Genomic DNA, 27,036 nt, shown 5'->3' with positions numbered 1-27,036 from the left:
GTCAAGGCTTTCTCTGCTCTCAGGGCACCAGTGATGAGGCTGGGGTGCACAAGGAGTGGGGAGGGGAAACAGCCAGGACAGACGATCCCAACTGAACACAAGGATATCCTAAGCCACAGGGCATTGTGCCCAGCATATAAGGCTAAAGGAAGCAGAGGGAAGGGGAGGGGGAGTGGGATATTTAAAGTGATGCTGCTTGTCTTCCCAAGTTACTGCTGATGGAGCCTGGCTTTTCTGGAGATGGTTTCCCAGCCCATGGGAAGTGGTGAATGAATCCCTTGCTTTGCTTTGCTTGTGTGCATGACTTCTGCTTTACCTATTAAACCATTTTTATCTGAACCCATGAGGTGTCTCACTTTAACCATTCTGTGCCCCATCCCACTGAGGGAGAGTGAACAATATGATGCATGGAGTTGAGCTGCTGATGGGGTTAAACCATGATGGAGATGAAAATGAGTTTCCCTGTCCTCAATTCTACTCTAAGATCTGTGGAGCATTTTATAGGACAAACCAGCATTTGCTAGTTTTATTCCAATGTCTTATTTTCAGGATAGTAATTTACATGTTCCTGTTGTTTTTCAAATAGTCTTAGAACTTGAGATAAAATCAAGACAATATATTCCACAATTGTTCTTGTAATCATTGTCCATGCCAAAATTGACTCAATATTCATACAAATTACAGCAGTCCCCAGCATCATGAGAGACAAGGAAGAATGATGCAGCACTGCTGTCTTTATAATCTGCACTTTTTTAAAGGTGTGGACTCTGGTGCTGTTTTTAACAGTTTTTTGGTTTTTTTTCTCTCATCTCTGTCCCAGAACTGGTGAACTCTCACCTTCATATGATTTTAAGAGATCAGATAAAATTCTAAAACTAAGATAAAAAATATATATCAACTCAACCTTCCTTAAAAAAATGAGATCCATAAAGTATAGTATTGTTATGGACTAAAGGGTTTAAAGTTGGGCATGTGAGTCTGAATGTCAAATTATAGAAAACCACACAACTGAAACCAGACAAACAACCTGGTTGTTTTTTGGAACATTCTGCTATCACTCACTCTAGTCCAAGAATGACTCCTCTGTCTCTAAAGGACTGTGTAACTATTGAAGCCAGGGGAACTGCAGTAAGCATAAAGTACAAATGTGCCCAATCCAGGCAAGGTTCTAGGGCCTCTAGTGCATGCTCTACAGTAATATACTTAACCAGCTAATGACTCAAGCAGGCTCCCTGTCAGAATGTCACTTGTGCCTCCACTTAACTGGTTCAGAAGCACAGATTCCTCATTTACAAAATTCATGACTGCATAAATGGGTTTTCTTGTGGTGTACTCTTGAAATTGCTGAAGCCAGCTATTTGTAACACTGTTTTGGTTATGCTTAAGAACCTTCTGGCAGCTAAGGATCAATAGAAAATAAAAATTATTTAGGAAGAAGTTCTATATTATATTTTTAAACACAGTAGTTTGTCATTTTTTTGAAGTTAAATTCTTCTAAATGTTACACTCCTGCTAGAGAAAGATAGCAACTCAGCAGCCATGCATTGCCTGCAGATGTTATACTTAAGCCTCAGCTCACTACTACTAACATTTTGTTTGAGGAAATTACCTTTCAAAAGGTTGTAAGATAGGGCTGTCAGCTATTGTCAGACAGAGGAAGTTGAACAAGTGAGCAAAGTATTCTTCGAATGCTTAAGGGAATAAAAAATTACCCACTAAAATGTTCTTGACAGTCACATCTTTTACTTGAGCTTATCTTGAAAATTACTGAGATATTTGTTTCAGCATACTCACCTCAGCAAGGTAAAATTCATCATATTGTCTCTTGAAATTTTCTCCTTTATAGTAGTTGCTAGCAGCAACAATCACATCAACAGCAACCATACTTAGTATGAACATATGAAACACAGATGATCTCATCATTTTCTACAAAAGAAAAAGTAAATTTTATCATCAAAAGGAGTCAAACCACATGCAAGATCTATTACATTGTCAAAACATAATCAGCTATAATAAAAGCTGCAATAACATTTTTTGTACTTTTTAGTTTTTATTTGCCAGTTGACTTCTTACCGAAAGCTTATAATTTAATGTGATATCCATTACTTTAGTATGTTTTAAAGCATAAAGAGCACATCTAGTCAGTTAATACTCCTGCATTATGATTTATTCATGCAAATATCAAAGACTTATTGTTCAGGAGAAAGTTAAATCCATTCTATCTTTTGCACTGCTTATGCTCAAGAAACACATGTTTAGGGGACTCACCTGATGCCAAACTACTGCCTAAATGAATAAAACACATCTACATATAGTAGATATACACATCTAGGCCTATGAGCTATGAAGTACTCACAGATAATTCACACAGTACTTAATGCTTTGTGCCACTGCTGCTGCAACCACATAGGAGAGAAGAGAAACAGAGGCACACAGCAGTGTCCAGAGTTTACATCTGTGAGATGCCAAAACATTACTGACAAGATACATAAGATGTATGCACAAGTTCAAAGAAGTAACTTCTAAGCCCCAAACACAAAGACCATGGATTTATGATTTACCCTGAAAACTTAACCACTTCCCTCACTGGACCAGCCACAGTAAAAGCTAGAATCAAACACAGAGAACATACTGTTATTTTACATTAAAAATTCTTTGGATGAATGGTCACTTACATTGATATTGTTTTACAAATTTCCACAAGTAATACAGTTCCAGTCTTTAATAGGAGTAAGTTATGTACTATTATGGTTCCTTGTGTTTGTGTTTAAGTTGTACTTACAGTGGAAAAGGCCATTTTTATGTGTTTCTGAGTTTATATGTAAATAGGCCTAAAAAAAAATTTCAGGAAAAACAGAACTCAAAATTTAGAACTATGCCTCCTTTCATTTTTCCCCTAAAGATTCTGTGTACCTGTACTGGTTTATGCTCACATAATCACATAATTATTTATGATGGGAGTTCTTGAGATGATCTAGTCTGATGCTGCCTGCTTAAGCAGAGTCAGCTAGAGCAGATATTCCAGAACTTTGTTCAGTCAGAGTTTGAGTATCTTGACAGATGAAGGTTCTGTGACCTGTCCATGCAACCTGTTCCACTGTTTGAACACCTTCACACACCTTTTGTTTTGTTCAGCTGTTCATCATGGCTCCAGACTTTCTCCCAAAACTCAGGGGCTGGAGATTCCTGAAGGTCAGTCTAACCTATCAAGATGGGTGAAAAAGGCCTCAAACAATTTCTATGTCATTGCCTTGCCTTGCAAGATCTCCTAATCCTTTCAACAGCAGACCCACATTTTTCTAGTCTTCCTTTTGCTTCTCTTACATATGCAGAAGCCCTTCTTGTTGCCTTCCATGTCATGGCAGATTCAATCCTATACCTCCACTCTCAGACAGGATATTTGTATACCTCCTGGGCCACTTGGCCCTGATTCCATCTCTTGTATGCTTTCTTTTCAATTCCAAGTTTTGTCCAGAGCTACTGGTTCAATTATGTCTCGTCACATTTGTTTGATTTCCTGCACTTGGAATGCGACCATTTTTTATCTTGAAGGAGGAAGATCCTTGAAAATCAACCATTTCTTCTGGAACCTCTCATCTCTAGGATTGTGTACTATGGAATACTTTGAAGGAGACACCTGAACATAACGAAGTCTGAACATCAGGGTTGTGGTCCTGTTTTTTGGCTTTTTTTCCTCCTTTGAAGGTTCCTGAACTCCACATTCTCATGGTCATTGCAAAAAAAAGACTGCTCCTGAATCTCACAACCTGACCAATTTCCCCTTCCTGGCAAGTATGAGGTCCTTCCAGAACACCTGATCACATCAGTACACATTTTAGGAAGCTACCACCACTGCAACACAGAAACCTGGACTGTTTTCTGCTGTATTGTCCCTCTAGCAGAGTAGGTGCACTACCCCAGGAGAACTGAGGCTTGTGAATGTGAAACACATGGAATCATGGAATGGTTTAGGTTGAAAGGAATCTCAAAGATCATCTACTTCAGAAGTATGCACAATTTAAGAAACACACATTTTTACATTTGTAAGATATATTAACACATTAGAAAATTCATATATATAGTTGTAAAATACTGTCATGCTCCAATGAGCTGAGATGGTTATATCCATGAAGAATTGTCATCATTAACACTTTATGTTTAACCCTGCCTGAAGCTCAGAGTCTTAACCAAGCTAGTCTGCATAACAGGGTTATTTTTTGATGAAATTAGAACATAATATGGGATGTATGGGAGGCTGCAAGGATTAGTACTTGTTCAGCTTTCAGCACAGACTTATGCATGCCTACTGAAGAATTCATCCCCACTTGAATTCCACTGGAGTTTAAGATAGCTTGCTTAAATTGAAGCTGAATGGACACTCAGCATGTATTTACAAGCATACAAGCTGATAGAATTGCCTCTTGTCTCTTAGTATCTGGACATTTTGTGTGAATTACAGGTATCATTGCAGACAGAAGACAGTTCAAACCCTTCTCATGCAAGCTGGTTTCCTTTTGATTCTAGTGACATAAGATGGTTGTGTATTCTGTTCTAGAAAGGAAGGTTCAGTAGAAAAACCTTACATTCAGAAATTTACAGAACAAGCAGGGGCTAATAATACATAAAGCACAGGTAAGTCACCAAAATAGTGGCTAAATAAGGTTTTGCTTTTATTTTTAATCCACAAGGCAAGCTATAAGAATAGAATAAAGGTAGGGCTACTGGAATTAGTCATGCACTTTTTTTCAGTGGTGTGATTCAAAACAGGTGTCATTCTATCCTTTACATTTCCGTTTCACACAAATTCTAACCAGACAGTTAGTCTCTCTGCATATTTTACACTGCATTTTTAATGGTGTCAAAATTTCTATCATAATAATGAAGTATTCAATCTCAATTGTGAAAGTAGTTGCTAAAAGAAACTAGTAAGTGAGGTTGTAAAAGGCAATTTTAGCTCCTTTCACAGTGAAGCAAAATGGCAATACAGGAAAAATAAAAATGCATAAACTGTCTAACCTAAGTCTAACCTAGCACTACCTCCATGTTCACCATTAAGCCGTGTCCTCAAGCGACTTAGCTACATGTATTTTAAAAATTACAGGGATGGTGACTCCACCACTTCCCTGGGCAGTCTATTCCAATGTTTGACAACCCTTTCTATTAAGAAATTTCTTCTAATATCTAATTTACACCTCCCATGGTGCGACTTGAAGTAATTTCCTCTCATTCTGTCACTTGTAACCTGGAGAAGAGACTGACCCCCACCTTACTAAAATCTCTTTACATCTACATAGTTATAGAGAGGAACAAGGTCCTCCCTGAGCCTCCTGTTCTCCAGGCAAAACATCCCCAGCTCCCTCAGCCACTCCTCATAAGACTTGTGCTCCAGCCCATTCAACAGGGTCCTTGCCCTTCTCAAGACTCTCTGCAGCACCTTTTATTTTTCAGTAAGATTCAAAAAAGCTTGTTAAGGTAGTCTTCCCAATTAAACTGAAAGGAGAGTATTTAGCTAATAAAAAGTATTACACTGGCATGATTCAACATTAAGATGATAAATAAAAGCTCAGACAGGATGCAAGCCAGGCACAGGCAATGTAAAGGCAGGAACAGATGGCTAAGGCAGCAAATTAAGAGATAGCAGTGGCGAGGAACAATAAAAGCACCTAGGTGCTGGCAGAGAGACAGTGAGCACACAGGGCCAGCAAGGTGGAGGTATTCACAAAAATGCAAATACCTTCACCACACACAGAGCGAAAATGCTATGCTGAGGATATTAAAAATATCATTATTTTTAAATCCCAGGACTGGCCAGTACATGGGGGCCAGATTGGTATCTGTGTTTCTTTTTTTTTTTTTCATCATGTCAGAATCTAGCTGCTTGCTTGCCATGAATGCTGTGCATGATAAGGAGATTTCCACTGGCCTCTGAAGAAAGACTGCTGTATCTTCAGAAGATCAGTCACAGTACTCTAACCCACACACCTACTGTGCTCAGCTTCCTCCTTACTCTAATCTGCCTTAGCTTGTTCTTTCTGCATCACAAAACTTTAATTTGTATTTGCACCCTTCAAACAGTTCAGACACACCTCTGCTGCTGTGTTCGACCATGAGAATCCACTGTCTCTTTACATATTTCTGTACTTGGAATGAGGTCTCAATGAAAGCTGAATTTAGTCCACAGCTCTTGCCCAAGCCTTGAAAGTCATTTTGGATCACTGGATCAGCAGTTTATCAATTAGATTACAGCCCTTTTCAGAGCACATAGGCATGGAAAATTCTCCATGCAAACTTGAAAGAGAAAGCATAATGCCAATTTTTGTTCTTGTTTAATTTAATGACCTTTTTTTAGACCTTGGATGTGTGTTTATTAAGCTGTGTAGGAATGAGATGAAAGAAATGTTCTGTTGTTGCTGTCAGCCATATACATGGTAAATTGTATCTAATATTAAATTGGATTTAAGATTAGCGAGGTTGAAGAAGTCTCAAGTGAAATGCCCTGCTGCTGCCATCAATCAAACAGTGATGAATTTCTTACATTTCTTACATTTACTATGAATTACTTACAATGCTGGTATCTGACTTCATGCAAGAATTCCCAGTGTCCAGGACACCAAAGAACCTGTATGGCACAGTGCATTAGAGATGCAGTGGCCATAAAAACCAGTACATGAAAAACTGCTAATCATCCAAATTCTTTCATTGTTTGGAAATACACAAAGGAGCCAAGGATTTGTTTTGTGCTCAGATGGGAATTTCATGAATGCAAAAAGACTTCTAAAATACTACTAATTTATTTAACACTAGGGACATGCTTGTTGCAGCTGAGGAAGTGTGAATGAAAAACTACATTAAATATCCCAGATTCACCCAAAAACTCAAGTAATGACACTGCAATTCTTGACTGCCTGGCTCACTTAGTCTTACAGAGCATTACAATGTATGGCCTAAAGCAGTCTTTTGTCTCCAGTAGTATCAGAACGGGGTACATTACTTTAATATTCCATGCTCCTGCATGGCAGAAGAAGGATGAGTGACATAAATTTGCCTTTACCAGCTCACTGCCCTGGAGAACATCCACAGCAGCTGCCACTTTGCACAGCCAGAGCCACAGACACTGGCTCAGGAAAGCAGTGGTCCATGAGAAATGAAGTCACTAAACAAACTGGAATTACTGAATATGAAACTATCTTTTCCTAAAGCTAGATTCCTTCTGGGGCTTGTTATGTACATCAGGTATCACCATCCTTCATACAGGATTTTTGTTTCAAGTCCAGAAAGTCTTATCTACTAAAGAAGTATATGATAAAAACGTAAATGGTAAATGTTGCAGAAGTGTAGGGTCTGACAGACTTAATAATGAAAGAACCCACAGGCCATATTACCCTGACATTACTAACTCAAAACTGACCCAGCTGATAATGTTTAATATTATCATGTGAAATCTTGAAAGAGATGTCTTCAAAGGGCTCAGTGGTTCCAGCTTAGACCTACAGAAATTTAGACTGCATCCGATATTACTAACAGTCTTGGTGGTGGTCTAAGAAAGCAAAAAAAGAGAACAAATAGTCTCGAAGGAAAAAAATACCAACAAACCCATCAAATTTACTAACACTGGGCAAGATATGGTGAGGATCTGACTGTAGAAAAGCTTTGCTTATTTTGGCTATTTAGTGTGTGAAAAGCTTAGAGCACATAATTGTAAAACTGGCAGGGTAGCTCTTGAAAGTACCAAACCAATTAATGAACAGTGTAAACATCATTTAACTACAAGACTTTGATAATCACTATATGGGTAAGCAGCTTTCCTTTCAGATTTTTATACTCTTGAATTGTGCATTCATTGATGGTAAAAATAGTCGTATTTGTATTTCTTTATAATTTAGATATACTTTAACACTTCATAAACCAATAGTATCTCCTCTATGTTATAATGGAATGGCTCTGGCAAGGTTCTTACTCCATTTTTGTCTTCACTGCCTTTTGCTATTTGCACAAGGAAGCTGGATCCTGCTAAAAGATTCCAGCCAAGCTTCCAGCTATACCTGTTTAAAGACCTTATCCTGACTACATGACCACTGTGGTTAAGTTTACACCTATCATTATAATAATGCTGTATTTTATTTGTACTCCTGTCTATACAGGCCTACTGGAAGACCATCCTTTCTGGTAGTTATAATAAACTCTGATTTGTTAAAGTTGTTTAGATGTGCACAAAAGAGTTGGGTGATATTACTGAACAGCAACTGAAAAGCTTACATTTATGCTAATCCAGCCTTTTTTCCTTATGGTCCCATTGGAGCCTAGATCCTACCACTGCAGTGACATGAAGGCAAATGCAAGTCCCAGCTTATTTCCATGCACAGAATCACCACGATGTGTGGAGATGCATTCTGGAACAGAACTGCAAATCTTATGATACATATTCACTTCACAAAGCCCAATTAACTAGAGTTATGTGACCATCGCAGAATATAGAAAACTTGTTCAGAAGAGCTAACAAAGCATGACTCAGGTTCATTATAGGAGCTTGGAAAACACTAGGTCAAATAATAATAAAATGAAAGTATTGCCAGTACGTTCTCATTCTTTCTGGACATTTCAGAGGTCGGTTCATGACTCCTAAATGCATATAAAGGGATTATGGGTTTTATAGAGCAGGGCCAGTTTAGGGTGAATGCGTAGATTTACACCACTAAGAAAGGAACATGACTGCCAGTCATTCCTGATTCAATGTTGAAAGCAGGACACATCAAATGCCTCAAATAGTATTATAAGTTATAAGACCAGAAATAGCAAAATCCCCTTGACTTTAGGATTCTATGACACAAGATTTCTAAAAGTCACTAAGCAAAGATTCAATCATGGCCTAAAGAAAAGACCAAGTTTTTTTATCCTATACATGTTTAGTATACTTATGGTGTTTATTTCGTCGTTTTTTTTTGCAAAGTGCTTGAAGATACCTTGAATACGAAAGAAGCTTTAGAAAATCACATTCTATACACTGCTAATCACAGATAATTCACAGCGTGAATAGGATAAATTTGATTTTCATCTTGTTGGTTAATGGCCATCTGAGCAAGTACAAAATTGTGAAATTGCAGAAAATTTTCCCTTTTGTTTGCAGGACATTGTAGAGCATTTTTCAAGCTATGTAACTAATTTTCTATAAACCATTTTGCTTTCAACTTACTTTATGACTGCTTGACAAAGATATGCTTGTGAGAAGAATTTAGCAATTATTCCCATACTCTGCAATCTGAATATTTCTGAAAATTATTAAGCATTAACCAGAAATTTTATGGGAACAAGATTTTTAAAATCTTATATTGATGCAGTTATATATCAGAAACATTGCAAATCTAAGATACCATCTAATGTATTTGAGAGGAACTTCAGTGCAGATGAATTCAAATAATGCAACTTCACAAAGTATACAAGGCAAAGGATGAGTTTTAAAGATGCTAGAAGAGATGGCTTTTAGATGCTGCAAAAGAAATAAGTCAGAAGCCACAACTCAGATGTTTGGTGATGTCAAGGGGGCAGTCTTGGCTTTACAGCACAAGTCAATTGTCCCAATGCAATGGCAGCAGGGTGGTTCTTCAGCAATTTTGCCTTCAGAGACTTGCTTAAACATTTTTATGATGGTAGAGAGGAAGTTCTTAGGGTAGTGATGTAGTAGAGATGAAGGCAAAGACCCTTTAAGGTCCACAGTCCAATGAAAAATCTCCTTAGAAACTCTATGTTATTTTCAGACCACCTTAGCACAGAGAACTTTTGTTATCAGCTGCAGGAGATAATTTAGGTGGTATGGTGATAGTCAAGGGAGGAAAACAGTCCCCAAAACACAAACATCAAAACTCTTGCAAGTTTTAGAATAGGCATATGGAAACTTTTCTATAAATGTTTTCTGGCTGCAGTAGAGGTGACACTGGCTTAGCAGAAAAAGCACTATAGACAGTAAACTGTCCTGGCTAATAAAATATTCTACAAGTTTCACTTTACTGTGCTTCTCTTTCCATCTTCTACCACATCTGGTTAGGATGCAAAACTCAAGGTAGTCACAATATCTGTGTTCTCACAGAGTCTCCTACCATGCAGCCTCAAAACAAGCTGGAAATGGGAGTATTACTGAATAATGGTAACATTTCAGGACATGCAAATATGTTCTCCAATCAGTAAGCATAGGATTCTGGGCTACCACAATATGGTTTTAAGGCAAAAAATGTAATTTTCAGATGACATGGTATAGCTAAAATCAGAAAGAAATCAGAAGTAGTTAAGATCTTCCAAGAGTCTAAATGTCTCTGTAATATTTGAAAACACAGGTGAGTCATTAATCTGTCATGTTTACACAGACTCCTGCCTTTTAGCACAGCTAATTTTGATTTGAAAAGAAAAGCTGCTTTAAAAAAGACAGAATGAATTCTATCAAAGGAACAAAGTAAAGTCAGTAACAGCAAGAATGAGAAAATACACACTTAGGAGGTGAGCAAATGGAAATAATGATAGAAAGTCTAATGAAGATAAATGAAAAACTCTTATCTTAGAGTTTTTTGAGTAACCAAGCCTTTAAGGGTAAAGTTTCTGTCAGAAATTAGATACATTTTTTCCCCTTACATCCTAGATTTGAAAGCCAAATTTCTATTTCTGCTACAGGGCTAAAGAATGTGTTGCATATGCCTCTTTCAGACGAGCATCCTGTTAATTCACATCTTGCAACAACAGAATAAAGCAGTAGCATAGATACACTTCTGTACGCCTCTTACTAACAGCAGCCACTTTTCTCCTCCCACAAACTTCTAACAGAACAGTCAAAAAGAAAATGGTGACTCTTCTGCCCTAAAAATACATGAAATAATGGCTTCTTTGAAACTAAACAACCCTCCTCCCCACCAGCTCCTCCCAATCAGTTAACACATTATGTCATTTTCTTTGCAAGAGAGAGGAAGTAAGCAGCCTTTCAGCAACTGCAATCTGACTTAGAGAAATTGAGAGCAGCTGCTGCAACATAAAAGAAATCTAAAAATACTACTTAAATTGTTCATGATAACAACAAAAATGCATAGAAATTGTTATCTACCTGTCGGATTTTTAGAACTGTTAATAAGTATATCATCACCTCAGCAGTAATTTTCTCTAAACCTACATAGTATGAAATGCAAAACAGAACCCAAATAATATGAAGTTTTATTCTTTTTCCTAAATATAGCAATACAGATCAATTAAAAAATATGAGTTAAAATAATTAATGACTAAAATGTGAAGTTAAATAGGCGAAAATAATTTTTGTTTTATATCTAGTGACTTCATTAAAGCTATAGGGTGGACTCTGACTCTACTAAGGTGTGATTAATCAGCTACCTGTTCTATGGGGATTAATACACTCCCTAGTCCCAGAGTATTTGTAAAGAGCAAGTGTAAAAGTTCTTTTCCTCTCACAATAAAAAACACCAAACTAGCTTAAAATCACAATGCTAAATGCATTTAACTTAAGTGCATTTTGTATATATTAAAAGGCATTTAGCCTTAATGTGTTAACCTTAAGGCATTTAACCTGTGTGGGTGACCACACACTGAAACAGGTTGCCCAGAGAGGCTCTGGAGTGTCCCTCACTGGAGATGGTCAAGAACCCTCTGGACTCAATCCTCTGCAACATGCACTAGTGTGATCCTGCTTAAGCAGGGAGGTTGGACCAGAAGTGCCACTGTGGTGCCTTCCAGCCTTAGCCAGTCTGTGAACCTCAGGCACAGGAAGAGGTATAGACACATTCCCATCTGCTCCCATTATGGATAAACACCACATAAATACATCATTATATAAACAATATATGTATGCACATATATGCATTTATATAAATAGACACTTATAGGGCAGGCCAAATTTATGGCCAATTGCTGATGCTGTCCTTAGTCAATTACCTTATAATGGATGCACTTGACATTTTCAACCTGTATTTTCTAATTTCTTCTATGAAAACTCGAGCTGATTCACTATCTGCATTATGGCATTATCTGCATATTAGTGCCGAATCCTCTAGACACCATCCTCTATTTTATGTATGTCAACAATGTTGACATTTACTACGTTTTCATATTTACATTTTGAAAATATGTTGGCCACAAAAGAAAAAAAAACAATGTTTGGCTTACTCTGCAGCAAGATAGCTCCATCTATAATAGCAAATCTACTTGCTCTATTTAGAAGCTGTGCCATTTATGAGCTGTGATACATAATATATTGCTCACTCCTTCAGATACACATCAAACACAACTTTGACAAGTAATTTATTATTACAAGGGCTTCAACTTTCCCCCAGATTTCAGGGAAGGTGAATAATGATGGAAGGAATCTGGACCCTACCAGTGCTGTAATTTTTTTCAATGCCTTTAAAATACCTGTAACTTTTACATTTTAGAACTCAAGGAACTTCACTTCCAATAATTTTCAAATAACACTTGTTCCTTGAATTATATGCCTTTGAAGATCTTGCCTGGAAGACCTCCCTGAAATTGCTTCAATAGACTACTTACTCTTTCACTTACATTTCAATTCAAGAATCATATCTCTGAAATGTCATTTATTAACCAGCTGTGAATTAGCCATTTTCACTGCCTCTGTTTTCTTTGGCTTTTTATTTCTCAATTAATTAGAGTAATTTTTATTTTTATATTATTGCAGTGCTGTAGATTTACTAGATGTTTTATAAATATGAAGGAAAAGGTCACTGTTATTATAATGATTAACTGATGAGCTGAAAGAGCAGTAATGTAAGCATTGCACCTAATTCTGCAATTAGTACTTAGGATCGTCATGGTATCCTTTAGAATTCTTTATATTGTTTTTAGGAAATTACCCATGTACCAAGACAGGTGTGGCCATGCTAGAGAGCAGTGAAATGCACTGACTGCCCTTCCCTTTTTTGCCTCCTCACAGTTTAGAACCACGTGCTCAAGAATTCAGTGCAGGTTCTGTTTGTGGCCTGGCGGCTGTGTCAACCCCAAGTGAGCTGCTCATGTCAAAGTTGGCATCTACTCACTCTGCAGATGCTCTGTAGGGGACAAGGCTCAGTGTGGCCACATGTGCTGTAACCCAGCTCTCCTCACAGTGGTGTTCATGTCTCATGAATGACTTACGTGGGTGTTCTGATGATTGTATAAAGTGAGAGGAGGCAGGAGAGAGCTTACAGTACTCAGAATGAGTTGGAGGACTGAAAATGTAAATCATGCTGTTAGGAAGAATTCAGGCCATATATTTTCTTTTGGGCTCATGAAAAAACAACATAGAGAGCAATTCATGGTAGAGCAGAAATTGAATTTCTATTTGGCTGCAACCTCTTGTACAATGATGAAGCATCATTTTGAATTCCCAGTTACTGAGAAAGCACTAACAATCCAACAGTTTAACAGAAAAGAAGAACAAGAAAAGAAAAAGAGAGATGGGGAACAATTTTCTTCATTTTGAAGAAATGATGGTGAAACAAAATTAAATCCAAATGCTTCAAGGAAGCTTTTGCTTTTCTGACAGCAAAAAATATGTCCATCTCAATTTCTTTTCCTAACATCAAAATATACACGTGGAAGCATCTAGGTCTGTCTTTGGAACCTGCTGTCAGTATTTCCAAACAGCATGAGAACCTGGAAAATGTGATTCTAAAAATGCAATTATTTATGGAAGGATATGTTTTTTAATGGGTTTTCTTTCTATAATTGTATTTCCTGGAAAACACACTAAGATAAAACCCTCCTTCATCAAAGAGTTTTATATACAGCTAGAGTTCCTTATATTCTCTTGGTATTCATTGCAGCTTTTTATCTTAGTACAATGATTATTATAACATGTGTGCTTTGCAATTCTTTAGATGGCTGAGCTAAATGTCAATGCTTTTTCACAGCTTTGGTATTGTTGAGCTGTTTAAAACTTAGAGAAGTACTTGATCAGCATTAGAAAAATTAGTATACTTGTGTTCTTTGATACCTTCCCTTCTGAACTAAAAACTGCCAAATGTGTGCTTCAGGCAATTAAGACAACTCTACCCAAAATTAATGAAAATATTTTCCTTGGCCAGACAGACCATTTGTACTTACTATTGGTTTCTGCAATTAATAAACTAAGACAACTCCAATTAACCTGGCATTAATGAAAATATTTTCCTGGGTTATACTGGCTATTTGTATAAATTATTGGTTTCTGATTGCAATGCCTTGCCTCACAGAGTACATTAATATTCTTAGTTACTGTATGTATTGCATTTGTCTTGGGACCATGTTGTACAGTGCAGTTCAGACTCTCAGTTGCTACCTCCTTCGGAAGCCTATCTAAATAAATACCAAACATTTTAATAGAATTTCCACCTTTTGATTAGAACAGTTTTTCCTTGCATAATTTAATTAGCACACTCTCAAACTCCTGATTTACATATAAAAAGCAGAGATTACTTTGAAATAAATCAAATGCTCCATTAAAGAAGTGATCAGATGAATAATTAGAAGCAAAAAAATGTTTTTTGCACTTAGGTTGAAAACCTACTTTCCAGTAAAGTGGCTTCCAATCAAAGAAAATTCAACACACAGAGAAGAACCACAGAAGTATTTCTCCCTACTTGAAATAGAACTGGAAACTGCTGACAATTTAGGCTCTATTGCCTTGGGCAAGGACATAGCAGTGCTAATCAGAGATTTTGACTGCCATTAATTCAGAGGGCAAGGGGCAGTGATCGGCTTTCTACTTCCCTATTTCTTGCAATGCATCTGGTCTCCAGCTTCATCTGCCAGACTACCTTTACTGCAGCCAAGCTATGATATCTCTTCTTCCTCCAGTAAGGTAAAACCAGTGGTCAGACCTGTCTAACCAAAAGAATATTGAAAGACTACTCAATTTAATGAGGCTTGGATGAAACACAGAAGAATCCCGAAATGAAAATACATGATTGCTTTTAATTGCTTACATCTCACAGATACTAGCAGAAGAAATAATTTCCCCACTTTCTGAAAAAATTAATGATATTAAGGTTGGACTTGGACTGGACTACACAGAAATCATGTCTCCTGAATCTCCAACAGATGCTAGAGTCAAAGGACAAAGGAGACTGCAACTTTCTGGTTACATTCTAGAAACATCCACATAATTTCCAGTGTTTTTTGGGACACTTTTCCAAGTAAGATTAAGAAGAGTTCAAAATTTAGATGCCATATAAAGAGAAATGAGCATAATGTGTAGTGTTCATAACTATGGTCATACTTAGAGCATAAAATCAATCAGGTCCTACAAAAGACAAACCAACAGATGCACCAAATGCAGGTATTACCTAGTCTTCTTTCAAAGGCTGGGAGATTGTGTACAGAGGGAAACAAGGCAATTTTGGGACTCCTTTCACCATTTCAACTTCACAAAGCTGTGTTAACTTCTGCTCATCTATAGCCAGCAAGCTAAAAGAACAGTTCAGCTGCATGTAGCTCTGATTTCTAGCACTGACACCTTTAAGACTACCTAAACAAGAGCTGATTCACTGACTGCTGCTAGAGATGGATGGGATTACACAAAATAAATAGGATTGATCAAGCTGTAAAGACAGTAGAAACATAATGTAATGTGTGATTTTGGATGAAAATTATAAATTCTGGGGTATGCCCTCGATACTGAGAAGAGATATGGATAGAAAGAAGTCGATTAAGTAAGGGACAGTAAATAACATACACAATTTTGCTTTCCTACAAATTCCTGAACTCTTAAAAAACCCCAAAATTTCTTCTCCCTATAACCCATCCTTTAAAAAATTATTCCCATATGTCCTTTAATGAATTTTGCCTTCAGAAGTACTTTCTTGATGTGAAGGCATATGGTGAAGGATTTAGAAATGTTCACACCAAAGAAGGACAGAAAAGCAGAATAAGAGCAAAGGAGGAAAAACAGGTTTAGTACCATGGTGAACTTTGTAAGTGTTTGACAGAACTGTGGGGGGTTCTTGTAGGGGAATTGTTGTTCATGGGCTATGAAACTCATTTTACAAAAAGGATTTATTCACTTCTAGCTCTCGCTCTTCAGCTGCTGAGTGCATTGTCTGCCTGAAAACAAAGAACATTAAATCAGGCTGGGAATTCGTAAGAAACAAAATTAAATAAAAGAAGAAGGCAGGCTAAAAGTTTGCCATCAGCACATACACAGCTGTTTTTAAAAGTTTAATTAATAAAAATCTATAATTGTGATTTGATTTTGTTATATGCTAAATCAAAATGAAGCGGCTAATTAGTAAACTAAATCTTGTCTGGTGTGTATAGAAAGAGCTTCTATTGAAGTGAACTTCAAAGGATTTCTTTAAAAATATGATCATCAAACATTTTTTTGAACAACAAAGGAATACCCTTTGATAGAAAAATGCTGTTGTCCTATATTTGTAATATATAATTATTATTTGATAATTCTCAATGGAATTCTAAGGTATCTCACAAGACTTTAGGAAAGTAGAAGTATACTGTAATTAAATGATAAAACAAAGTAATAACATGTCTGACAATATTGCTGCAAGTTCTGCTAATTTAGATATTTTCTTATTTGAAAATCATTCAGCTTATTTTATTTTTCCAATGAAGATCTATAGCACTTTTAAAAATTGTCACATTAATATATATCACTGGGTAACATTTTCATTTATAGTCATTCCTGAAAAATGGGAAAATACAGAAATTCCAGAATTTTTTTAAGTGATAAATTTATATAATTTTGACTATATCATGTATGAAGAAATTTGTCCTTTTTGAAAACCATCCCTTTAATTAGGCAACTGAAATACATCCAAAATAGAATGCTTCTCATTATGACCATAATGGCGATTTAGACCTACAGGAAGAGTAAGGTTTACTGAAAATGCATTACCACAATATGTTATTGAGTATTTCCACTGTGAATTCGGCTGGAATCTTAACATGTAAATGACCAAGGTTTTGAGTTGCCATCAATAACTGTCTCAAAATTACATGAATCATCTCTTGTTGATGCCTTTTTCTTTTGATTATAAAGTGCTAAAGGTGATCAACTCGTATCAGTACATTTCATTGCCAGACTCATAAGACTGCGAAATAAATTCTGTTCCTTCTGTGTCTGTCTGTACATCCATACCTATGCATAGCTATCTATTCTTGCCCTCATTCCCACCCCTAAGGCTTTTAAGTATTTTTAAAATTAATTGCTAGTTAATATTGCTATCCCACTAGCGCAAAGAATAAAATCATTAAAATTAAAATGGTATCTATCTCTGCCATACATCCACTTCTAAGCTGCAGTTTTATTCCACTATTCACCCTTTGCACACTGTATCTTATTATTCTTTTAAATAGCCAGCAGGATTAACCTTACAGGTTGCACATACAATGATTAATGCTGAACTGAAACAGTGTGTACAGGTCAAACTGTACATTAATTTATAATGGGGGGGGGGGGGAGAGGGGGCTTTATCTCCAAAAAAAAATCCAGTGCCAGCATTACTACAGACAGTTTTCCAAGTGATCTCAAAAAGTAACTTCACCAATTTACCATCCTGACATTATAAACCCCTAAATGGTTTATGAAAACACAGCACACTCACATGCTGAAGAGTTTTCTTAGAGGTCAAGAGTTTCAAAGCAGACAAGTGGACTTAGACATGTAGGTTCCACTTAAGTAATGAAATAATCAAAAAACAATTCTTGGAATTGCTGAAGCATAGTGCATCATTAATTCTGAGAACTAGACCGTATTAAAGAAATGTGTTCAATGTTAGAAATAGGTAGTAAAGTAAATTTAAGGAACTCCTTTTTTTACCATTATATTTATAGCTGGAATAAACAAAGAGCTAGTTTCTCCAATACACCCCAAATATTCATGTTTTTAATGAGAAACACTTAGCAATTGCATAACCCTTTCACATTATGGGAGTTAGGTATTTTTACTTGTTTCAAGATATAGCTTTGTTTCAATCTGCCATTTTTAATGACTACCATTGTTCTATATTTAAAACATTAGAAATGAAATCTTTCTGCAGAGCAATCAGTAGCAAAACTCTCACTGAGTTTGATGGCACAAGGGTTCTATTTATTCTCTTCTGCACTTCCCCTAAACAAGAAAGGGAAAAAAATCTGGAGGAAGATTGTAAAAAAAACCTGTGCTAGTCTCATCTCATGCCCCTCCCTCCTCATCTCTTCTCTGAGGAACAGGTAGAAGAAGATCAAGCATTAATGTTTGACTCTACTTAGCTCTGAGGTACACTAGAATCCCCCATCAATATCCTCTCAGAAACCCAGTAAAAGAGCAGTGAATCCTCTTTTGCAGCTAAATCAGTGAATAATAAATGGGCTCAGAATACTCAGCTCTAAGACCAACAAGCCAAAGCTGGTATTTCTGTATCATACACAGCTCTTTGACCTAGTATCATTGCAGGCAGATCTTTAATGCAGGTTTGGTTTTAGTTTACTGAATGGCAGTCTCAGCTAAAATAAACACCACTCAATTTGCTCTATCCTCTAGGAAGTTAATCCTATCACTTCTTGAAGGATGCTACTCACTGCCATCACTGAATCTCCTGGCATAAGCTGGAAGATGCCAATGCTGTAACATAGCTATACCTTGCCTGACTTCATCCACATCCTGTGCATCCTTTGCAATCTTCCTGTGAAGCATGTTCAGTAGTATCCCTGAAAAAAGAAACAGTGCTACCTCTTCCCACAGAAATCCTTCTGGACGGGTAGCAGAACGGGAGCTTTGTGGTTCCACAAAGCATACAACAGGTATGAATTAGGCAGAAAAGCAAGACCCCCACTAGAAAAAATGTTTCAGATTATCTTCCAGAGACAGAACATGAGATTGTTCACCCATAACTTGCTCAGAGAGCTCTTCCAGTTGCTTGCACAGTTTCTGTCCTGTTTCAGTGACTGATATACATAAAGCTGCACAGAAGTGTATGCATGTGAGTGGAGGAGCATGTTTATAAGTTCTGATTAAGTGACAGCAACTAAAGGGATGAGGGAGAGGAGTTCTAAGCAGTGGAGGTTATCAGCCTTCGCTCAAGCCATACAGCATAGACCTTAAATTCTTATTTAAGGGTGAACAGATCTATTGGTAGTGGCTTATGTGCTACAAAGCATTAGGAAATTTTACTTTGGGCAGAGGATGAAATGGACCTACTGAGTGCAAAAATAGTAAAAATATTCATGGTTCTCTTGCAAACAACCATGAATAGTCAGTGGGTGGGAGTTTCTCAGTAAAAGAGAAATGGCTTACAGGATACTGAGGAAAACTGAAATATTCAGGATGATAGTTCTGAGCCAACAGAATAACATACTGGATGGCAAAGGTTTATGCAGTTAAAGAGAGGATGAGGGAGGGAATTGGATGTACAGTCTGCTTCCACTAATTAGTGTTTCAGTTCCTCCTCTCAGTTATCTAGGATCAGGGATGCGAAGGCCAGAAATAAAGAAGCACAGCACATGTACTGCCAACTCTGCTATATTAGCAGTGTCTGTAGTAAAATACCTTCTGAAATCAAGCCCACTAGTGCATATATCTGCTTTCCTCAGCCAAACCATTCGAAAATTTTATGACATAGAAAAGAAAATTATTTATATACACTCTTGGTAATGGGTAATTAATAAAATGTCACCACATATAATATATGCACCAGGTTTCAGGCTACTATTCAAAGGATGAGGTGAAGATTCAATGAAAATTACTAATTATGGAAATCAATTATGAATGTTCTTGAAACACAGCAATTTAAATATGTTGTGGGTCTAGACCTATAAAAATGGAAAAATCTGTCACAACTGTTAAGACAGTGTGACCATTAAGAGACGCCTCTGCCTGAATTAAGATGCAAACAAGACCATATGTCAAAGTCAATAGTACTGATTTTATTTAACAATAAAATCTGAGGTAGAGAGATAGAAAGAAATAGAGGGGAAAAGAGAGTGGGGAGAGGAGAAAGAGAAAGACATCAAGAAGATAGTCACCTCATGGATCCAGCAGCACCTCCTTGATCCTTTTTCATCCTGGGCTTCTGGTGGTAGGGGATCCTGAGGTCTTTCAAAACTCATCACTATTTATACATTTTACCAAACAAAGGAATTAATGCTCATTGGCTAAATTATTCCCTTGCTTCTAGTGGTAATTAGTCTGCATTCTCAGTGTTTCATATCTTTTGGGTTTGTTAGTTTCTGGGGTAGATGGCCCATGAGTTGGTCATCATGATCTCCCCCTTCTGGAATTACACTTTACCAGGTGAGAATTTATTTCAGCACAGTTGCTGAGTTGGTTTTCCTTGTGGCTGCATTTTTATGTCCATTATTAGAGATGCATTCTTCTCCCCCAGATTTGTTTACATCCCCAAGATCTGAGATAGCACTTGAAGAGTAGTACCACCTTTCTCTTATCTCAATCAGCTTGAGGATCTGAATCTACTGCATTGCACAGCAATATTCAGCTTGTTAAAAAGCATAGGGCAGGTAAAGATGCTGCTCTTTAGCTATTACTTAAAAATTTGCAAAGGATAAAGGATGTAGATTTGACATGATTATGCAAATACTCTCTGCAAAACAGCTGCATTTATGTGAATGAAATCACTCATAGGAAAACACGATTCTGAAAACTCTAGGTACCTTCTACTGATTTCAGTAGAATTTAATAAATCCAAAATGCTTGTGAAAAACCAGTATGCATGTTTGCTGAAGCAGGACTTAATTTTTCTTTAAATCTTCATATCAGAAATATATTAGTAATGCCTACTGAAGACAAAGGAGGTACAGGTTTTGGCTTTAGTGATTCACATGAAAAACACTGGCATGCCTAAAATAGGAAGGTAAACACCTGCAGTCCAATGCAGTCTGTACAGTGATGGACATCACTGGATTCAGATCCTCCACTGACCTCTGGCAGTGCTCATTCTTTTTCCATTGGCTCTATGTCACTATGGTCCTACCACTGGCATCTGCCTGGGGCTTAAAGACATATGAGAAGAGTCACCTAAGACACCCCCAAAAGTAACAAAAAGATATTATAAAGTTATTTGCTTTAAAAGGTTTCAAAATTTTAAGAATTACTGCAAAAAGAACAAACCTCCAGAGCTATAGTCCAGGATATTCTTTGCTGTCCTAGTGAAAAAAGACCTTCCTTTGTGAAATATTAGAAACATGGAAAATACTGCGGGGTAAAACAACCTGCATGAAGCAAACAAACCAAAATCAAAACTCTGCTAGTTTTATTCTAAGACTCTGCAGTCTTCCATTTTGTTCAGATTTCTGTCCAAGTTACAGCTCTAAAAGAAGTCATGCTGCTCCTGCTGCTGCTCCTAACACTTTGATTGCTCTAATTGTGCTAAGCACAGGAAAGCCACATGACAATTTAAATACCTGTTTTCAACTTGATAGGATTTGAAACACTGGACATATTTAACCCCAGAAGTAAAATTTTCTAAAGGAAACTCAGCGGAACTTCAATTTTAGTGGCATTACTGAATAGTTCCTATAATCCACTGACACTTTTGTGCCCCACAATTTCTAAGTACAAATTATGAGTTCAATCTGTACTGAAGTCCATTGCTAAAAAGAATGCTAGAAAAATGGCATACTTCACTGATAGGGTCAAAGCCAAAAGACTGAAGTAAAAAAAAAAAAAAAAAAAAAGAAAAAACTTAACTGAAGCAGTCTTTAAAAATAATAAAACAATTTGCATATTTTTATTGAAGAAGATTTTTGGCTTCTTAATTTGACCATGACGTTGTAAGAACTTAATGGGTGAGCTCTTGCGGAGGATTGACCCTGCCTGGATGCCAGGTTCCTACTGAGCCACTCTATCACTTCCATCCTCAGTTGGAAAGAGTAGGGAGAGAAAAAGTTCATTGATCAAGATAAAGGCAACTTAATAAAGTACAAGCAAAGGCTGTATGTGAAGGCAAAGAAAACAAAAGATTTATTCTCTACATCCCATCAGCAGGTGAAGTCTGGATACTTCCTGGGAAGGAGGACTTCAGCATGTCTAGCTGTTTCTCTAGAAAACACATTTTGTAATAACAAATATGTGTGTGTCCTCCCTTTTCTCTTAGCTTTTATAGTTAGGCAGACATCCTATTAATAGAATGTCGCTTTGGTCATCTGGGGTCAGATGCCCTCATTGTGTGTCCTCTCCAGATCTTGCCCAGCCCCAGCCTACTGGCAAGGGGGGAAATGTTGGAGACAGTCTTTATGCTGTGCAAGCACAGCTCAGCAGCAGCTAAAACACCTTTCTAACAAAGAACAACACTGTGAGAGCTTTTGTGGGGAAAATTACCTCCATCTCAGCCAGACTCAATATGTCTGTACACACCTATACAAAAGGTCAAGATTTAAAAAATTCCTTATGCAAAATTTATTTCTTCTGGAGCAGGTTTTCTGTGGACCCATTTGAAAATCAGGGGCTAAACAAAAGGTTCTACTTTAAGCTTGTCAAAAACCAAGAAGTTCAGCGATTTTGACTAATTGTGTCAGCCAATCCTTGTGGCTGGATGGCCATGTCCAGAAAGTGGTGGTGAATGGAGTTACATCCAGCTGGTCACCAGTGGAGTTCCCCAGGGCTCAGTGCTGGGGCCAGTCCTGTGCAATATCTTTATCACTTAACTAGACAAGGGGATTGAGCACACCCACAGCTCACTTCCACAATTCTACAAGTGTCAATCTGCTGTAGGGCAGGAAGGCTCTGCAGAGGGATCTGAAATGGTCCAAGGCCAGTTATATGAGGTTCGACAAAGCCAAGTGCTGGGTCCTGCACTTGGGTCGCAACAAACCCAGGTAGCGCTACAGGGCAGGGGCAAGTGGCTGGAAAAGTGCCCAGCAGAAAAGGACACGAGGGTGCTGGTCCAGAGCTGCTGAACATGAGCTGGCAGTGAGCCCAGGTAGCCAAGAGGGCCAATGGCATCCTGGCCTGTATCTGCAATAGTGTGGCCAGCAGGACCAGGGAAGGGATTGTCCCCCTCTACTCAGCCCTGGCGAGGCTACACCTCAAGTCCTGTGCTCAGTTTTGGGCATCTCACTACAAAAACAACACTGAGAAATGGCTGAAGGAACTCAGGTTGTTTAGTCCACCTGAAACAAGGTTGTAGTGAGGTGGGGACCAATCCCTTGTCCAAAGTGACAAGTGATATGAGAAATGGCCTCAAGTTTTACCAGGGGAGGTTTAGATTGGATATTAGGAAAACTTTCCTCACAGAAAGAGTTCTTGGGCATTCGAACAGGCTGCTCAAGGGAGTGATGGAATCACCATTCCTGAAAGTGTTCAAAAAACCCTGAAGGATTGAGGGAAATGGTTTAGAGGCGAACATGGCAGTGTTGGGTTAATGGTTGTACTCAATGATCTTAGAGGTCTTTTCCCACACAAAAAAAATCCAACAATTATATGATATAACTCTATTTTTTGAAAATCTACTGCCTAAGATAAATTGAAAATACTTGATCCTATATATCCCTAGAAGATGCAAAGGGCCTGATATTTTGTGACCAAGTTTTCTGCTGCAGTAGGCTTTCATCTAAAAAGAACTATTGCCAAGGAAAACCACTACCCTTTTATAAGCTTAATATAGTTAAACATCTATCCATTTTGTCTTTTTGATGTGATTCCAATCTTTTAAGTCTGCAGGAAAATTCTATGTTCAAACTGAGTAAGTCATGCTTTATTTTTTCAAGTGCAAATCAGTGAGAACAATAACATGGTTTCTTTCTTTTCTTGCTCAGTTTCAGGAGGTATATTGCTACAAACTGTGGCTAGTAATTTACTTTGGTTGCAACCAACAAGAACAGACAGTTCAGCAAGTAAACAACAGTTCAGCAAGTAAATGAAAAGCTATGGAGAAGAAAGTACATAAAAGAGCTGTGTCTAACTCATTGTTAAGGTATGTGGTTTGGTATAATAGTTACAAAGGAAAAGACAGGAAGGCAAGAAAGAGAGGAAGGAGGGAGATTGGAAGGGAGGCTGGATACCTTGCAAACTAGTAATATGCAATATGCAGTTCTGTATCCTCTTTCTTTGTGGGGTTTCTTTTCTTTATGATGCATGTATGCAATAGTAGAGAAATAAAGCATAGACAAAATTACAGTAGGGATCTAATAACTATTAAGTTAATTAATACTTACTTATGTCAGAATGTTGCATATGGGAAGATTTAAAAGTTGTGTTAAAAATTATAGCCCTGACACCAAATATATAAATGTCTTTTTCTAACACTTCTTACTGATACTCAAAGTCTATTTACCTTTCTGATGTTTCCTCAGCTTTGGGAGTTTTATTTGTATACACAGGCACAAACAAAAAGCAACCATATCCTATGGCTGGTGTTTATAGTCCTCAGACACTTGTCTGCCCTCCTCTTGTTAGTGACTGCATGTTATAACAGCCTGTGTTCCTGACTGTCAAGTTTTGCTGTTTCAATTCTTTGTTTTATTGAAACTGAGCACCTATCTCAAAATTGTAACCAATAATCGTTGCACTGTTTTATTTCTGCATAATTTCAGGAAAATAATTTCATTAATCTGTAACTGCAATCAATTGAAATGTTGCATTCTTACTTTATGTAACTTCTTCCTAAGAACAAGTTCTGGAGGCCAAAAGGAAAAATGGACTTTAGGAAAAAAAAAAAAAAAAAAGAGGCCAGACAAGTAGATAGGTGATAAATCCATCAACAGATACTAAATATAATGGCCTTAATTTAACATCCACTTCAGAAAGTCCCTAAATGACTTACTGCTGGAGTGCAAGACAGGGAATGAGGGCATAAACGATTATCAAGGAGTTCAGAGAATGATGATCTATATATGCCTAATTCTGTGACAGGCCAATTTTTAAGACATGGCAAATGCATTGTTTATCTGCTAGTTTTATTAGCACTGGGGTTTCCAGTAATCTATGATGTTCCTGGATATCCATCCAAAAAGGAATCAAAAAGAAAGAATGTGTTAATGCATTATTTTTTTGGGATAGCAGCCCAAATAGGCTTTATGAATATTAAATATGAATTATTGACCAAAATACAGTGAAAAGAAAGCAAAATCTTAAAATCTGGATAAACTCAAACATCTTTACTAATCTCACCATGCTTTATTGTTTCAGTTGAATGTAGACTTCCTAAAAAACCCCAAAACATTTAAAGGTTTAGCAATATATTGAAGGCATTCTTTACTAATTAAGACTCTAGTGAAAGATATGTTAGCCATTTTCAAAGGGTTTGGGTAAGTTTTGTTGCTCAGAAACATGGTGCAAAAATTTGAATCTATGAAAGAGTTAATCAGATTGGAAAATATATATCATGCCTTTAGGACACATTCAATTAATATGCATTCTTCTGACCTTTCTTAGCTAAGTATATTGTCACTCAATATCCTGTGAAGGATGGCATTCTTAGTAAAAGATAGTCAAGATTCTCTACTCCCCTGTATAATTTTAATTAAAATTTGCACTAAGTTCATTTTCATTAATTCTTCTCTGGGCTTTGCAAACATTACTGCCCCAAAAATAAAGGGAATATTATTAAAAGTTCTGTTTCAAGAGTTGCACGAGTCTGGCCCTGTCCTTTAGCAAAACTCTATTTAGTGTATTGAGTTATTTAGAATTTAGTTCTTCAACACACTATATTGTGCATTGGGAAAGGAAATATCCTAATGGCTAAGGGAATGGAAAGGGACTCTGAAGAGCTGGGTTCAATTTAAAGTCTAAGCACAGATTTTCTATAGACCTTGAGAAAACTACTTAAAAGGTTTCTTGCTGTAGTTCACATTCCTTATTGTGGAAAAATATATCCCTCTCAGATTTGGCTATGTGGTATTTAAACATACTAACTACTTGAGAGGCACTTCAATAAGATAGGACTGTGTTGAGTTGGGAAATAGATATATCCAGCTCTCTGAAGCAGGGAGTGATAGAGGAAAGAATAACTTGATTTATATGTGGTGTGTTTACAAAAAACTCTCCCTAGTACATGTTTTGGAAGACACTTAGAATACCTGGAGTTGGAAGGGACCTGTAAGGATCATCAAGTCCAACTACTTCCAGCTACAACCACTTCCCATGGACCAGATAGATCTGTTGAGTTTTATTAGACTGGTCTTTGTATAATGATGCTTATTCCCACTGACCAGGGCAGGGTTTTGCTCTGTCAGGCCTTGCTAATCAAAGTAGAACATTGCAATGGTGTGTGGAGCAATGCAGGTCTGGTTTTATGTCTGAACAAGCAATAATTCAGACAGAGATACCCTATAGGCTCTGTGTAGAGCCTTTGTAACTCACTTTGTCTCACACAGATGAGTGGAGGTGGCACCAAACTGCTCAGTTAGGTAAAACAAATAAGGAGGTTAACCATGCCTTTACTTCCATGGCAGCTGATCTACAAAGAGATTTTACAAAGGAGTTCCAGAACCCCACCTGGTGAGTAGTAGCCTTATTATGTGTAACCTGCTGGGTAGGAGAGTGACCTGGGTGTGCCAAGACACCCCTCGTCTCTCCTGGGAGCCCACCTGCCGATCCTCAGGGTGCACAGCATACAGGCAGAGCAGAACCAACATGCATGGACAGATATGGGATCTGCAAGGGACTCTTGCATACAGCAGCATAGTAGCTAAACCTAAAACAGACTAAATTGTGACAAGAGAGCAAGAAAAATGGGCACTATTATGGTGCTCTGAAGAACTTTAACTCAGTCACCTAAGTTTTCCTTCATTTTATAGAAGTGGCTGGAAGTGGCAACATGAAAAATTAGTATGGTTCCTGACTATGACACATCCTAATGCGGGCCAAAGAAGCTTTTATTTGGTATAATGGTGTGCTGGTTTCACGTGCTGGGGGAGTGGGAGAGCCATCCAGTCTATGGGGGCTTCCCCTGTGCACTGCGGGGACCAATTGGAGAGCCGATTTGGTGATGGACAGCTCGGGAAAACCATTGAAAGTTATTTCGCGTTCACAAATCACATTGGATTAAGTTAACTAGCCCTTTCGGCTTCCGGCCTCAGCCCTGCTGGCCGCCGGCGTGGCTCAACTCAGCTCAGCTCTCCACCTGG

General features: G+C 37.5%; 1 protein-coding gene across 5 annotated transcripts in view; it reads right to left on the bottom strand.

Annotated features, from left to right (window-relative positions):
- Positions 1-27,036, bottom strand: part of NALCN (sodium leak channel, non-selective) — a 224,209-nt gene that overhangs the window by 108,768 nt on the left and 88,405 nt on the right. For all 5 annotated transcript variants that reach the window (XR_013776097.1, XM_079319725.1, XM_079319724.1 and 2 more), the window contains one exon: positions 1,795-1,926. Coding sequence is in view for 4 of the 5 variants with exons in the window: in XM_079319725.1 (XP_079175851.1) it covers positions 1,795-1,926 (132 nt within the window). In the remaining variant the exon portion in view is untranslated. The remainder of the gene's footprint in view (positions 1-1,794; positions 1,927-27,036) is intronic.

This window comes from Erithacus rubecula, assembly GCF_903797595.1.
Source record: "Erithacus rubecula genome assembly, chromosome: 1".
NCBI lineage: Eukaryota > Metazoa > Chordata > Aves > Passeriformes > Muscicapidae > Erithacus > Erithacus rubecula.
Note: the sequence above shows the minus strand (reverse complement) of the source record. Positions and strands in the feature narration are given on the sequence as shown.